Source organism: Sesamum indicum, linkage group LG4, assembly GCF_026168435.1.
Source record: "Sesamum indicum cultivar Baizhima isolate 11 linkage group LG4, ASM2616843v1, whole genome shotgun sequence".
NCBI lineage: Eukaryota > Viridiplantae > Streptophyta > Magnoliopsida > Lamiales > Pedaliaceae > Sesamum > Sesamum indicum.
This window is the reverse complement of record NC_142660.1, coordinates 3,053,371-3,064,269: the sequence shown is the minus strand read 5'-3', so window position 1 is coordinate 3,064,269 and position 10,899 is coordinate 3,053,371. Positions and strand designations below refer to the sequence as shown.

Genomic DNA, 10,899 nt, shown 5'->3' with positions numbered 1-10,899 from the left:
AAGTTAGACGTAAGCAAACTTCAGGGGAGTTAGATATAATTCTTCAAATCATAGAGGAACTACGTATAATTACACCAAACCTCAGAAGTGAGGAGTGTAATTATCCCTAATTTTATTTAAAAAATTAAGATAAAAATATTATGCTTTTAATAAGAATAATTAAAATCAATAACAACACAAAAAAAAAAAAATCCTATATCAAATAAGTTATATCGTAAATATTATTATACTTATTATATGATCGGACTCTCTCTTTATATTGTACATCAATTTTAATGCATTGTCATGTAATTAGCTCAAATTCAATTAACTTCAGTTTGAGCCGAAATTATAAATTTCCAATAATTATAACCTAATATGTAATATTTACTATTTTTTTCTATTAATTAAATTAAAATTAAACTAATAATTTTAAAAAAAATCCAGATTATTATTATCCTCCCTCAAGTTAGCTCTTATAATATAAATATCCCATGTTCTTTGTAAAATTATAAATACACCCCGAAAGATTGTTAGTGTAATGTACCTCAAGGAGTATTTGTGTAAAATTCTACGAATAATAGAACAATGTACTTATAATTATAACTATAATCTTAAAAAAATATTTATAATTTTATAAAAATATAAAATATTTTTGTAATTAAATTTAATTTTGAAGGGTGTCAATATAATTACCAAAACCATATCTTGAATATGTTTGCTAGGTATTTTTTTTGGGTGAAATGTAAGTTTCATTCATAAATCTCCGGACTGTTGATCTTATATCAAGGCGTCAGGATCATACCACGTGGCCCAGATAAATGGATACAGTGGCCTTATAAATACACCCAACTATTTCAGATATTGATACTTCATTTACTACAACACTAGCATTTACTCTTTCTTTCCAACCTCATGAATTGTAAGCATCGGAGGATCTTTATTGGATACTGCCCAACGAGCCTAACGATTATTTTTCTTATTAGGCTTTCCTAAAACATGATTTGCCGTACCCTTTAAACGATCCGATCTCCATCCGGATCAAAATATAATAAAGTGAACGAGAAATTTATCATAAAAATTATATAACTTATTTATTAATATCTACAACAAATTTGATTTAATATCTAAATTAATGCTTAAGCTACATTTGGATCATTGGATTTAGATTTAATTAAAAAATTAAAGTAATTTAAAATCGATCAATGTTCAATAAAATATAACTCAAAAAATAAGATTAGAACATTTTTTTTAAAATTCTTTAATTTAAAAATATCCCATTAATTTTTATAATTTATTATTAAAAATTTTAAAATATATCAATTTAAATATGACATCGAATATATCAAACAAATAAGTAAAAATGGCGTCGGTTGATTGGTAAGCTAGAGTTATGATCAATCCGAATGTATCTTAATAAAATCTACACTCGCGAACTTACCGACTTGAGTTCTGAATTTTGTCACTTGAATAAGGTCTCATTTACTGAATTATTCAGATAGCTATTTTTTTAGTATTTTCTTAATTTATTTTACAATTTTAAAATAGAAAGTTAACAAAAAGGCAGAGCGACGACTTTTTATGGAAGTTTCAGCAAATATAGAAACAGAAAAAGCTCCGACTTAAACAAAACAGCTTTTTCTCTGCATCAGCAGTTATTCTTTTTTGTTTTTGTTTCCAGAAGCTTAATCCATATCGAAGTCAAAACTAGAATCCAATGGCTGACAAAGAGCAGCCACCGTCTTCGTCCAGGCAGCCGGCGCCGAGGATCATGCTGCCGTCGAGAGGTTCGGTTGAGAACATGTTTATGGGTGGGCCGGGAGTGAGCCCGGGCCCGATGACTTTGGTTTCGAGTTTCTTGGCTGAAAATGACCCTGAAAACGACTACCGCTCGTTTTCTCAGCTTCTCGCCGGCGCCATGTCGGAGGCTCCCACCTCTGTGCCGAACGTTAGGCAGAATTTTGTTCAGCAGGGGGCGGAGAGTAGGGGGGAAGGTGGCGGGAGTGGTGAGTTTAGCTATCAGCAGAATAGGCCGGCGGGATTAATGTTGTCGCAGCATCAAGGAATGTTTACGATTCCACCGGGGTTGAGTCCTGCTAGCTTCCTGGATTCGCCGGGGTTTTTCCAGTCTTCGCAGGTATTGATGGAGGTGGTCTTCCGTAGTTTTCTTTGATTTGATGTGACTTTTATTATGTTTATAGGTGTGCTTTTATGCTTAGTTGTGGGATTGTAACGTGGACGTGATAAACTTGATTGGTTTTGGGATTAGAAAGTGGTCCGTTTTTGTTGATTCTTGATGACTAAATTTGTTAATGAAGTGGGGAAAATGTTTCTTTTGGGCTCAAACAGTGGAGCTTGTGAAGTAAGAAAGGGGTCTTTTTGGGGTCAAATAGTGGAGCTTTTAGCAATCTGCGACAGTACTGGTTAAGAATCTTTGACTTGAAGATTGTAGGTTATGATTAATGGGAGAAGGGGTTTCAGCTCCCCTTTTTTCCTTTTATGCGAAAGGTTTGGATTGGTTGGGAAATTGCGGATTACCAAAATGTGGAATATTTCCGTTTACAGGCCGGTTATAAATGTCGGATTGGCATGCAATTCAAGTAGAAATTTGTTTTCTTTTCTTCTTTCGGTACGTAGTTCATTCATTGCGTTAGAGTTGCTTGCAATTCATCCGATTCAGTAAACGGAATAGATAATCCATCAAAGCTAGATTGTTTGCGCAATTTGGTTAAGAACTTAAGAGTGGAGCTATAGTAGGATCTGTTATCCTTATTTATGCGAGAATTACAAGCAGTGATGCATTCTTTATGCGGGCGCATAAAGGTTATAGATAGGGACAGGTACACCGTTTGTCTTTTTGTGAATTTTGTTGAACTGCTGCTGGGGTTTATCATGAAGAACCTGTGTTACGGGCAACAGCAGTCAAAAGATGTAGGTTTCTGCTGTTGTTCATCCTGACTTTAGCTGAAGTATGCATGGAAATTATCAGATAGCGCCTTGTAATTTATTGCCCTCTGAAGAAAAGATTTATCTGCATGAAATGCTGAATTATGAGGTTTTAGAATTTTAACACTTGCTTTGATGCAAGGAATAGGAGTGACCACCGATAATCTGTCACCACCTGCAGGGATAATTCTAGCACGATAGGATTCTAAACTTTTGCACCATGTCACCCGGTATATTTATTTGGTATAGACAAGTAAAAGTAGGAGGTTTGGAAGGAAAGAGGAAAGACTTCCATTACAAGGAAATCTTTGGCCTCCTGCTTTATGTAAGTATTTTTACCCATCTCTGAACGATGTATTATCTGATTATCTGGTTAAATTATTGCTTTATATCCTAAGGTACTCTTTCAGTTTCTCTCCTTTTCTGGATGCTGTTTTTCTTTTTCATATAATTATGGTGTATATCAATCTACGCTATAAGGAGATCTAGCATCATTGTAGTAAAAAGGTTTTCTATATCCCTGGTTGCTTGGCATGGCTGGTTTCTCACACTTTCTGATTCAAGCAATTGACCAATTTGGTCCTCAGCATTGTCCACAGTTCAAATTATTGTTGTGCTTGAAAGTTGGGAAATATTGTTAGCATCCAAGGAGGATCTGTAGAACTGGATGATTCTGTAGAGACCTCTGCAAATGATTTCTTTCCTTGTAATCTGTGCTATATGGAAACTTGAGTAGTTCAAGTAGTCAATACTGGCAGCAATCGCTGTTGAAGTAGATTTTAGTATTTGAATTCTCTTCATATTCTTACTTGATAACAGTTGTCAATTTCTTGGAGCTGTGACTTTGTTGCTATCTCAACTCTTCTTTTTACTCTCGACTCTTTTTTTTTGTTTTTTTTGTTGAAGAAATTCTACTCTCTACTTGAAATAGGGTCCATTGGGAATACCACATTTTTCAGCTCAGCTAACGGCTCAAGCTCAATCCCAAATGCATATCCACTCCGAATATCCATCTTTATCAGCACCTCCTGCTTCATCTCTTGCTCAGCTGCAGCCTCGTCCTTCCAGTGCATCTTTGAAACGGAATATGCCTCCTCCTATGCCAGAGCAGAACATCATTAAGGATTCATCTGAGATCTCCCACTCTGATCAGAAATTTCAACCTCCTAACCTAAATGTTGATAAACCTGCTGATGACGGATATAATTGGCGGAAGTATGGGCAGAAGCAGGTGAAAGGCAGTGAATACCCTCGAAGCTATTATAAATGTACTAATCAAAATTGTCCCGTCAAGAAGAAAATTGAACGGTCGCATGATGGTCATATAACTGAGATCATTTATAAAGGCCAACACAGCCATCCCCCACCCAATAAGCGTGCAAAAGATAATCCAGATGGTACAATGAATAATCAGGGGAGCTATGGGTTGGACTCTGAGGGCCAGACGGGAAATCTCAACAAGTCCTATGATGGGATGAAAGATCAGGAATCTAGCCAAGCTACACCTGAACATATATCAGGGTCAAGTGACAGTGAAGAAGTGGTTGATACTGAAACTAGAGTAAATGGAAGAGATGAGGATGAAACTGACTCTAAAAGAAGGTAAAATAATTTCGAATACATGGAAACCTGACAATTGATAATTTTACATCTTCTGAATGAGTGTTTCGTGTTGAATCATTGGCAGGAATATTGATATCCAATCTTCACCGCCAAACCATCGAACTGTTACAGAGCCTAAAATCATTGTTCAGACGACAAGTGAAGTTGACCTTTTAGATGATGGTTATAGGTGGCGAAAGTATGGCCAGAAGGTTGTTAAAGGGAACCCTTATCCAAGGTGAAATTTTTTTCCAGATTGCCATTTCACAGTTAAACTTACATTTTGTGAGCCTATTATATGCTTAGTCTTTTAATGACTTAACAGCTATTTTGCCTGCTAGGTTGTGGCCAACTTGAACTTCCAATTTATCAATCACTATGGCTAATAAATTGACTGTTTGGAGAATCCTTTTCTAATGCAAGCATTTCAGAGTCATTTTTCCTTGTGTTCGCAGGAGCTACTACAAGTGCACAAACCCAGGGTGCAATGTCCGAAAACATGTGGAAAGGGCTGCCAGTGACCCAAAAGCTGTCATAACAACATACGAGGGAAAGCACAATCATGATGTACCTGCTTCTAAGATGAGGATCCACAACACTGCCGATGCTGCTTCACAATTGAGACCACACAATGCAGTAACTGATGGACAAACAGCAAATAGAAGATTGGAATTCGGGAACAATGACCAGTAGCCTGTATCACTTCTCCGTTTTAAGGAAGAACAGATAACATAGATTTCTCTCAAAGTAAACAGGTAAACAAAAAGCTACCACGACGCATGTAGGAGTACTTTTGGTGATGATCCACTCTGTTGTTTGCTTGAGCAATGGTTTTGATCTGGACAATACTCACTTGACTAAAATTATACCAAAGATAGGAACTAGAGTATACAAATTGCCGTTACAGTGAAATACAAAGAGTAGGAGTGCTTGCATATTTCATCAACAGGGATAGTGTTTGTAATGTTATTTTTATGTGTATTCTTTCTGTAAATTGTTTTCTTGGTATTATTGTATTTTGGGATACTTGTGTTTGAAAAATAGAGATGAATCAATCTTATAATTGAGGTCAAAGTGGTAATTTTAGATTTCGCATTATTTTCTTTAACTTTTCTCTTAAAGTTTGCTGTAAATTAGACTCGTCGCGCTTTTGTAATTCCCATCTTTCTTTGTAAACCCACTTATGTGTGTGTTTGTGTGTGTGTTTTTGCAAGTTTCAGGACATTTTGAAATTTGTCCCAGGAACAGGACTAGTTTCCAGACAAGAAATGCAAAGAACCATGAATTAAAGAATTTTGAGTCCGCATCAACATAAAGATGAGTGTACATGAGAGTAGGACGTGCTGCTTCAGTTCCTGTCTCAACCACAAAGTAGTCAAGCTTACTAAACACTACCTTTTTCTGCTGATTCCTTTCTCCTTAACCCCATCAGAGAAACCACCAAACTCATATACAGTATCAGTTTCTTGCAGCTCAGCTCAACTCTTCCGCCTCTTCGATGAATCAACTCCACTGTTCCTACCGACTCAGTCACCCTTCGTGGTTACAAGTGTAGGGATCTGGCCAAGATTCATGAAATCTATTTTGTTCAGTCGAACGCAGCACAGAACTCTCTCAGGCAGTTCTTCAGCTGTTTGTGCCTGCGTTCATCACAAGTCAATCGATTTTATGTCATAATCGAGATAATCTGATGTGCCTGTTTTCTTTTCTACTGGTTTCACCGTTGTTCTTTCTGGTATGAAAGACTTATGTTGTACATGTTATGCTGCATGCAGATGCAAGAAATTTAGTCTAAGAAAGTAGCAGTCCAGTAATAAAAGCATCACCTGAATTGTCAATCCCAGATCAAGTATCCCATGTTTCAAGCGTTCTCTAAATGCTTGAAGTCCTTTCCTTGATATATAGCTGAACCGATGTACATCAAGGTCGATTTCAAAGTAGTTTGGCCCCTGCAAAACACAAAATCAAATGAATGCACACTTGAAGCAAAACTTTTTCCAGAAACGTCAACGTTAATTACAGGTACACCCCTTAGCTTTGAACATATTACAGAAAAACCCTTGATTACCTTCTGCAGCCATGCTTTATACTTAAACTCAAGGGAGGTCAGAGTAATTATAACGAAAATGGCAACTATGTTCAACTTCTAAAGCCAGAAGAACTAAGGCTTCATCACAATGATCCCTTGTAGCCTCAAGCAAAGGAAACTGAAGATGGATCTTCATTGCTGCAGGAAAAATACCTTGTAGAAATCATGCTGCGGACGTGAAAGCACCGGCTTATCTTTGTATGCCTGTAGAAGCTTTTTCTCTGCAGAGCTCAAACCAAGGTCGTCGGGGTTCACAGGATTCACCATGATCTTTAGCCTTTCTCTGTAAGGAACAACACTTTCCTTTGCAAAGCCTTTCACAGTCTCCATCTCATTTGCAATAAATCTCTGCACCAAAAAACCAAGTCAAATTTAAAGTTTCTTGCTTTCTGTTACAGTGATCATTCTTGCACTAACATTTCAGCAATGGTAAGACAATAAGTAACTTGAGGCTGCATATGAATTGAGGTTCGTAATTTCTGAGTACCTTCAGAGTTTCCAAAAATTTTGTGGAAATCTCTTTGTCAAAATTCTCAGACACTTTGAAGTATACTACAAGGCTCATCCCTTCTCCATCACTGTCTCCAAGGAACATGGAAGCTGGATAAGCTGGAAGCTGTAATAGAAACATCAAGAAATGTTGCTTGTTATGTCTCATATTGCATCTACTCTGCTCTCTCTCTCTCTCTCTCTCCTCGACTCCAACATAAGGATATAAAGGACAAAACTAGGCAATTTTCACAAAACTACTACTTAAAGAAAGTTAGAAGAATCCTGGAACAAATGTTGGTACCTGTATGTTGACAATCAGAAGGGAAGGCAGTTCATGGTGTGATTTAAGACAAGGAAGTTCAACGTGCTCCGCTATATGATTAATCTTCCGGGGGCAGGCAAATAAGTCGACACCAACAGGCACATATGGGCTGTAATTTGCAGCAGGATATTTCCTCTTATCTCTGCACCAGATGATATAATTCCATGTAAACCAAAACTAAAAACTAATCAAAGTAGTACCAAATAGACGATAATTGACGGTAACTAGAAAACATGCCTGAAATAATTTTCTCCCCGCAGCTTAAAGACAGAAGGCATAACAGAGCACCAGCAGCCTTGAGCTGGCTTCTCGTCTATTGAGCGTGGTATGAGAAGCCCTGCTCTTGGATTACATAAATATCTCTTAGACAAACCTGTAGCAATACTTGTACTGTTAGTAGTCCATTGCCTTAAGACCTTGTTTAAGTGTGAAAAAGAAAACTGATTCGGTATATGTCAAATAATTTCGACTCACAGAACTCAGTTGAAACATCTCCATCATGAAGTTTCCTCTTTACTGCAACCACAGAAGCAACTGCTGATTTTCGTCTCGTAGATATTGAGCCAGGGTAAGAGGGAGACTGCATTATATCGGAGACGTTCACTGAAGGAAGAATCTGAGCTAAGCAAGATTCTGACTTCTTTTGTTCAGTTTTGTCAGAAATGTGTACATCTACTTTCACATGGACACTTGTTTCCCCAGATATTGTCAAGCTTGAAGCATCGACAATTTGTGTACCCATAGTTGGATGCATAATCTTTTCTTCTATACGTTCCTCCGATTCCAGTGAATTGTTATTTCTAGTGTAGTCGACTTGAATACAACCATAGATGGTAAAGCATGAGTTGTGCTCATCCGGAGTTATTTGACCATTTGATGTGCACTCAGTTGCATTGTCCAAGGATATCAAACCATCTGAAAGCAAGCAGAGGAACAGCAGATCAATCACTGAATATGTAGTAAATTGAACAGAGTACAAATTATCGGAAATTACCATCAGCAATGCTAACAAAGTCTTCGTCAGTATCAGAATCGAGGGCGCTCAGAGAGTCAAACCATTGTTCCTCGTGCCGTATTTCTGTTACACAAGAACAGAAAATGTTCTCTTCTATCAGCAATACTGTGCTAATCTTGAACAAATGTTTACAAGATTATAACATAATATTAGATGGATCGGAATAACCACCGACGCCAAAATTCTAATGCACTTGTGACTGTATGTAAGACAATCATAGGGTTGTATTTGCAGAAAAACTTACCCGTTGTCCAAACTCGGCCATCTTGCTGCATCTGGAGATGGTGGACGGTGAGGTTCTGCGCCTCAGACTTCGTCCAGATTGTCGTCTCATTGTTTTGAATGTCCACAAGAGCAAACTCTTGGACAGAAAACTCATCACTGACGTGAAACTCTTCATCAGTGTGGTGATCTAGAGGTGCAAATGGACTCGAGGGCGCTATCTTTCTGCGAAATTTACACGACTTGTACAAGTACTTTGCCTTTGATTTCAGCTTCTTATTTGGCCTTGAGACGCAGCCACCCATGACAAGTCACTAAATTTCATGTAATCAAGAAACTCTCAGTCTGCAGTAAGCCAGCAAAATCAAGAACTGCTGCATTAAACATCGATACAAGGCAAAAACATCATCAAACATGAACCCTCTTCAACATCAATTCTCACTGCAAATTCAACCTGAGAATTCAATACATCAATGATTCTAAATACCTCGATATGGAACAGATAGAACGATCAACACGACGGAGCAGCTCAGACAAAATCAAGAATGCTTCAGAGCAAACTCTGCAGAACAAAAGCTTGGTACTTATAAAACAGTGCTTCCTGCCCAGATGGCCTAATCACTGTAGCATCAAACTCATCTACACACTGAACTCAGAGCCAAAATTTATAACGAAAACTAAGAACAGCCCATATGGCTTATGAGTTCTGGTTGGAGGAAAACCAGCCTTGGTGGATGCATATCAAACAGAAAGTAAGGTCATTTAACAGAACACCCGCCCCCCCCCCCCCCACCCCACCAGAATCACAGAAGAAAACATGGTATTATAAAATACACATATACACCATAAGATTTTTTCCTTGTGTATGGTTCAACTTTGAATGAAAAATTTGGTCCTTTTCCAACTTATTAACAAAAAGATGAAAGGATTGACAATTTTCAAGAATGGCCCAATAAACCATACACTAATAATATAAGTCAAGAAAAGGACTTCAAATGATTAGATTGCTGTACACAACTTAAATTTAAATAATGCATGCTCCACTTGTTTATGTAGTGTTGTGCAATATTAAACTGTGTAATGACCCTTACCAGAAAAACAAGAGGCTAAGGAAAACAAAGATTTCTGCCAAACCACCAAACGAGAACACCTAAAACTCTCAGCTGTGCATAAAATAGAGCAACAACTGGGGAAGTGCATATCTGTTCTAAGCTCGGAAGGATGAAAACTAAGAGCTCGTTTGGTTGTATTTTGACTGAGATTATTTTCACTTTTCATTATTTGTGTAGTTGGGATTTTATTTGGTCAACCCATTTTTATTAAGAATGCAATCCTATTTTAATCTTGAATATTTTGAGATTATAGGCCACGCGGGTTGGTCGTCAAAGAATTTTAATTTTTATTATAATTACTATTATTATGACAATCCTTATTGAAACAGCTAGCAACTGACAGCCATTTACTGTTAAAATCTTGAGAAAAAAAAGTCAAGAATTTTAAATTAATGCAAGATATTAGCTGTTGAGATTAAGAGTCCCTAGTCAATAAATCTGTATTATTAAATTCTAATTTTTTAATTTATTTTTTTGCATGGACTAGTGGGACTGCAGCGACTTAGGAAAAAGAAAGATGTAAAACACGTTTTCACATCAAGAATTTGAAGGGAATAATATAGTTATGTGAGAATTCTTTATATGTTGTCATAGTACAGATTGTGAAGCGGTCCTTTGTTTGCTGTGCTCTCAAAGTAAACCTGAGAGAATTGACATTTCATAACGAATGGTGAGAGAGAGTTCGCAATATATGTTCTATTAATTGGTAAGATTACATTTATATCCCTCATATTTTCACTATTCAGTAGCTCATCTCAAATAACTCAATAAATAAATATATCATTTTTTATATAATAAAAATATTGAAATATCCTTTTTGATGCATAGGCCCCGTCCTAGAAAAACAACAAGGCCCGGGGCCACTCAATATGCTTTTCCCAACAGCCTAGAGGCCTAGTAGCCCTAGACCGAGGACGAAGGCCCAAGATATCCCTAGACTCGACCCCATAAACACGACCCAATAAGGATGATCAGACCCAAAACCCACACTTGGCGATCTCCATATGGCGTACAACTGGCCTGCCAATTGACTGCCACATCAAACCACGTTAATCCTAAGGATGTAGTTGAAACAAGGATGGTCTCCCTGAAGCCTAAAACTCCCTGGCGGCTAAGACTC

The 10,899-nt window shown here is 37.3% G+C and overlaps 2 protein-coding genes across 12 annotated transcripts; one reads left to right on the top strand and one right to left on the bottom strand.

Moving 5' to 3' along the window:
* Positions 1–1,562: 1,562 nt before the first annotated feature.
* LOC105160088 (putative WRKY transcription factor 4) lies at positions 1,563–6,996 on the top strand. 8 transcript variants are annotated; one of them, XR_016065188.1, is made up of 6 exons: positions 1,563–2,116; positions 3,857–4,527; positions 4,613–4,765; positions 4,959–5,282; positions 6,303–6,549; positions 6,761–6,996. XR_016065188.1 is itself a non-coding variant. In XM_088879690.1 (4 exons), exons 1-4 carry the CDS (start codon positions 1,697–1,699, stop codon positions 5,218–5,220), a joined length of 1,506 nt encoding a protein of 501 aa, XP_088735816.1. In that variant the 5' UTR covers positions 1,563–1,696; the 3' UTR covers positions 5,221–5,601. The 8 variants fall into 8 exon arrangements, 2 of the variants coding, with proteins under 2 accessions (XP_088735816.1, XP_011075653.3); XR_016065191.1 differs by having other exon boundaries at positions 6,719–6,996; XR_016065192.1 differs by lacking the exons at positions 6,303–6,549; positions 6,761–6,996 and adding an exon at positions 5,776–6,215.
* On the bottom strand, positions 5,797–9,459 carry LOC105160004 (uncharacterized). 4 transcript variants are annotated; one of them, XM_020693411.2, is made up of 10 exons: positions 9,155–9,459; positions 8,690–8,981; positions 8,425–8,508; positions 7,905–8,345; positions 7,668–7,803; positions 7,410–7,572; positions 7,104–7,232; positions 6,770–6,964; positions 6,354–6,476; positions 5,797–6,167 (listed from the first exon to the last, which is right to left on the bottom strand). In XM_020693411.2, the coding sequence occupies exons 2-10, from the start codon at positions 8,970–8,972 to the stop codon at positions 6,054–6,056; spliced, it is 1,668 nt and encodes a 555-aa protein (XP_020549070.1). In that variant the 5' UTR covers positions 8,973–8,981; positions 9,155–9,459; the 3' UTR covers positions 5,797–6,053. The 4 variants fall into 4 exon arrangements, with proteins under 4 accessions (XP_020549070.1, XP_020549068.1, XP_020549069.1 ...); XM_020693409.2 differs by having other exon boundaries at positions 8,690–9,041; positions 9,155–9,458; XM_020693410.2 differs by having other exon boundaries at positions 8,690–9,038; positions 9,155–9,458.
* Between the last annotated feature and the right edge of the window lie 1,440 nt (positions 9,460–10,899).

Excerpts from the sequence above, each read along its gene's own strand:
- LOC105160088 (XM_088879690.1), top strand. The coding sequence starts at position 1,697 with ATGGCTGACAAAGAGCAGCCACCGTCTTCGTCCAGGCAGCCGGCGCCG. Across the intron at positions 4,528-4,612 it reads GAAACTGACTCTAAAAGAAG|GAATATTGATATCCAATCTT; the intron begins GTAAAATAATTT and ends AATCATTGGCAG. Across the intron at positions 4,766-4,958 it reads AAAGGGAACCCTTATCCAAG|AGTCATTTTTCCTTGTGTTC; the intron begins GTGAAATTTTTT and ends CAAGCATTTCAG.
- LOC105160004 (XM_020693411.2), bottom strand. The coding sequence starts at position 8,972 with ATGGGTGGCTGCGTCTCAAGGCCAAATAAGAAGCTGAAATCAAAGGCA. Across the intron at positions 8,509-8,689 it reads TGGCCGAGTTTGGACAACGG|AAATACGGCACGAGGAACAA; the intron begins GTAAGTTTTTCT and ends CTTGTGTAACAG. Across the intron at positions 6,168-6,353 it reads ATCTGGGATTGACAATTCAG|GCACAAACAGCTGAAGAACT; the intron begins GTGATGCTTTTA and ends TGATGAACGCAG.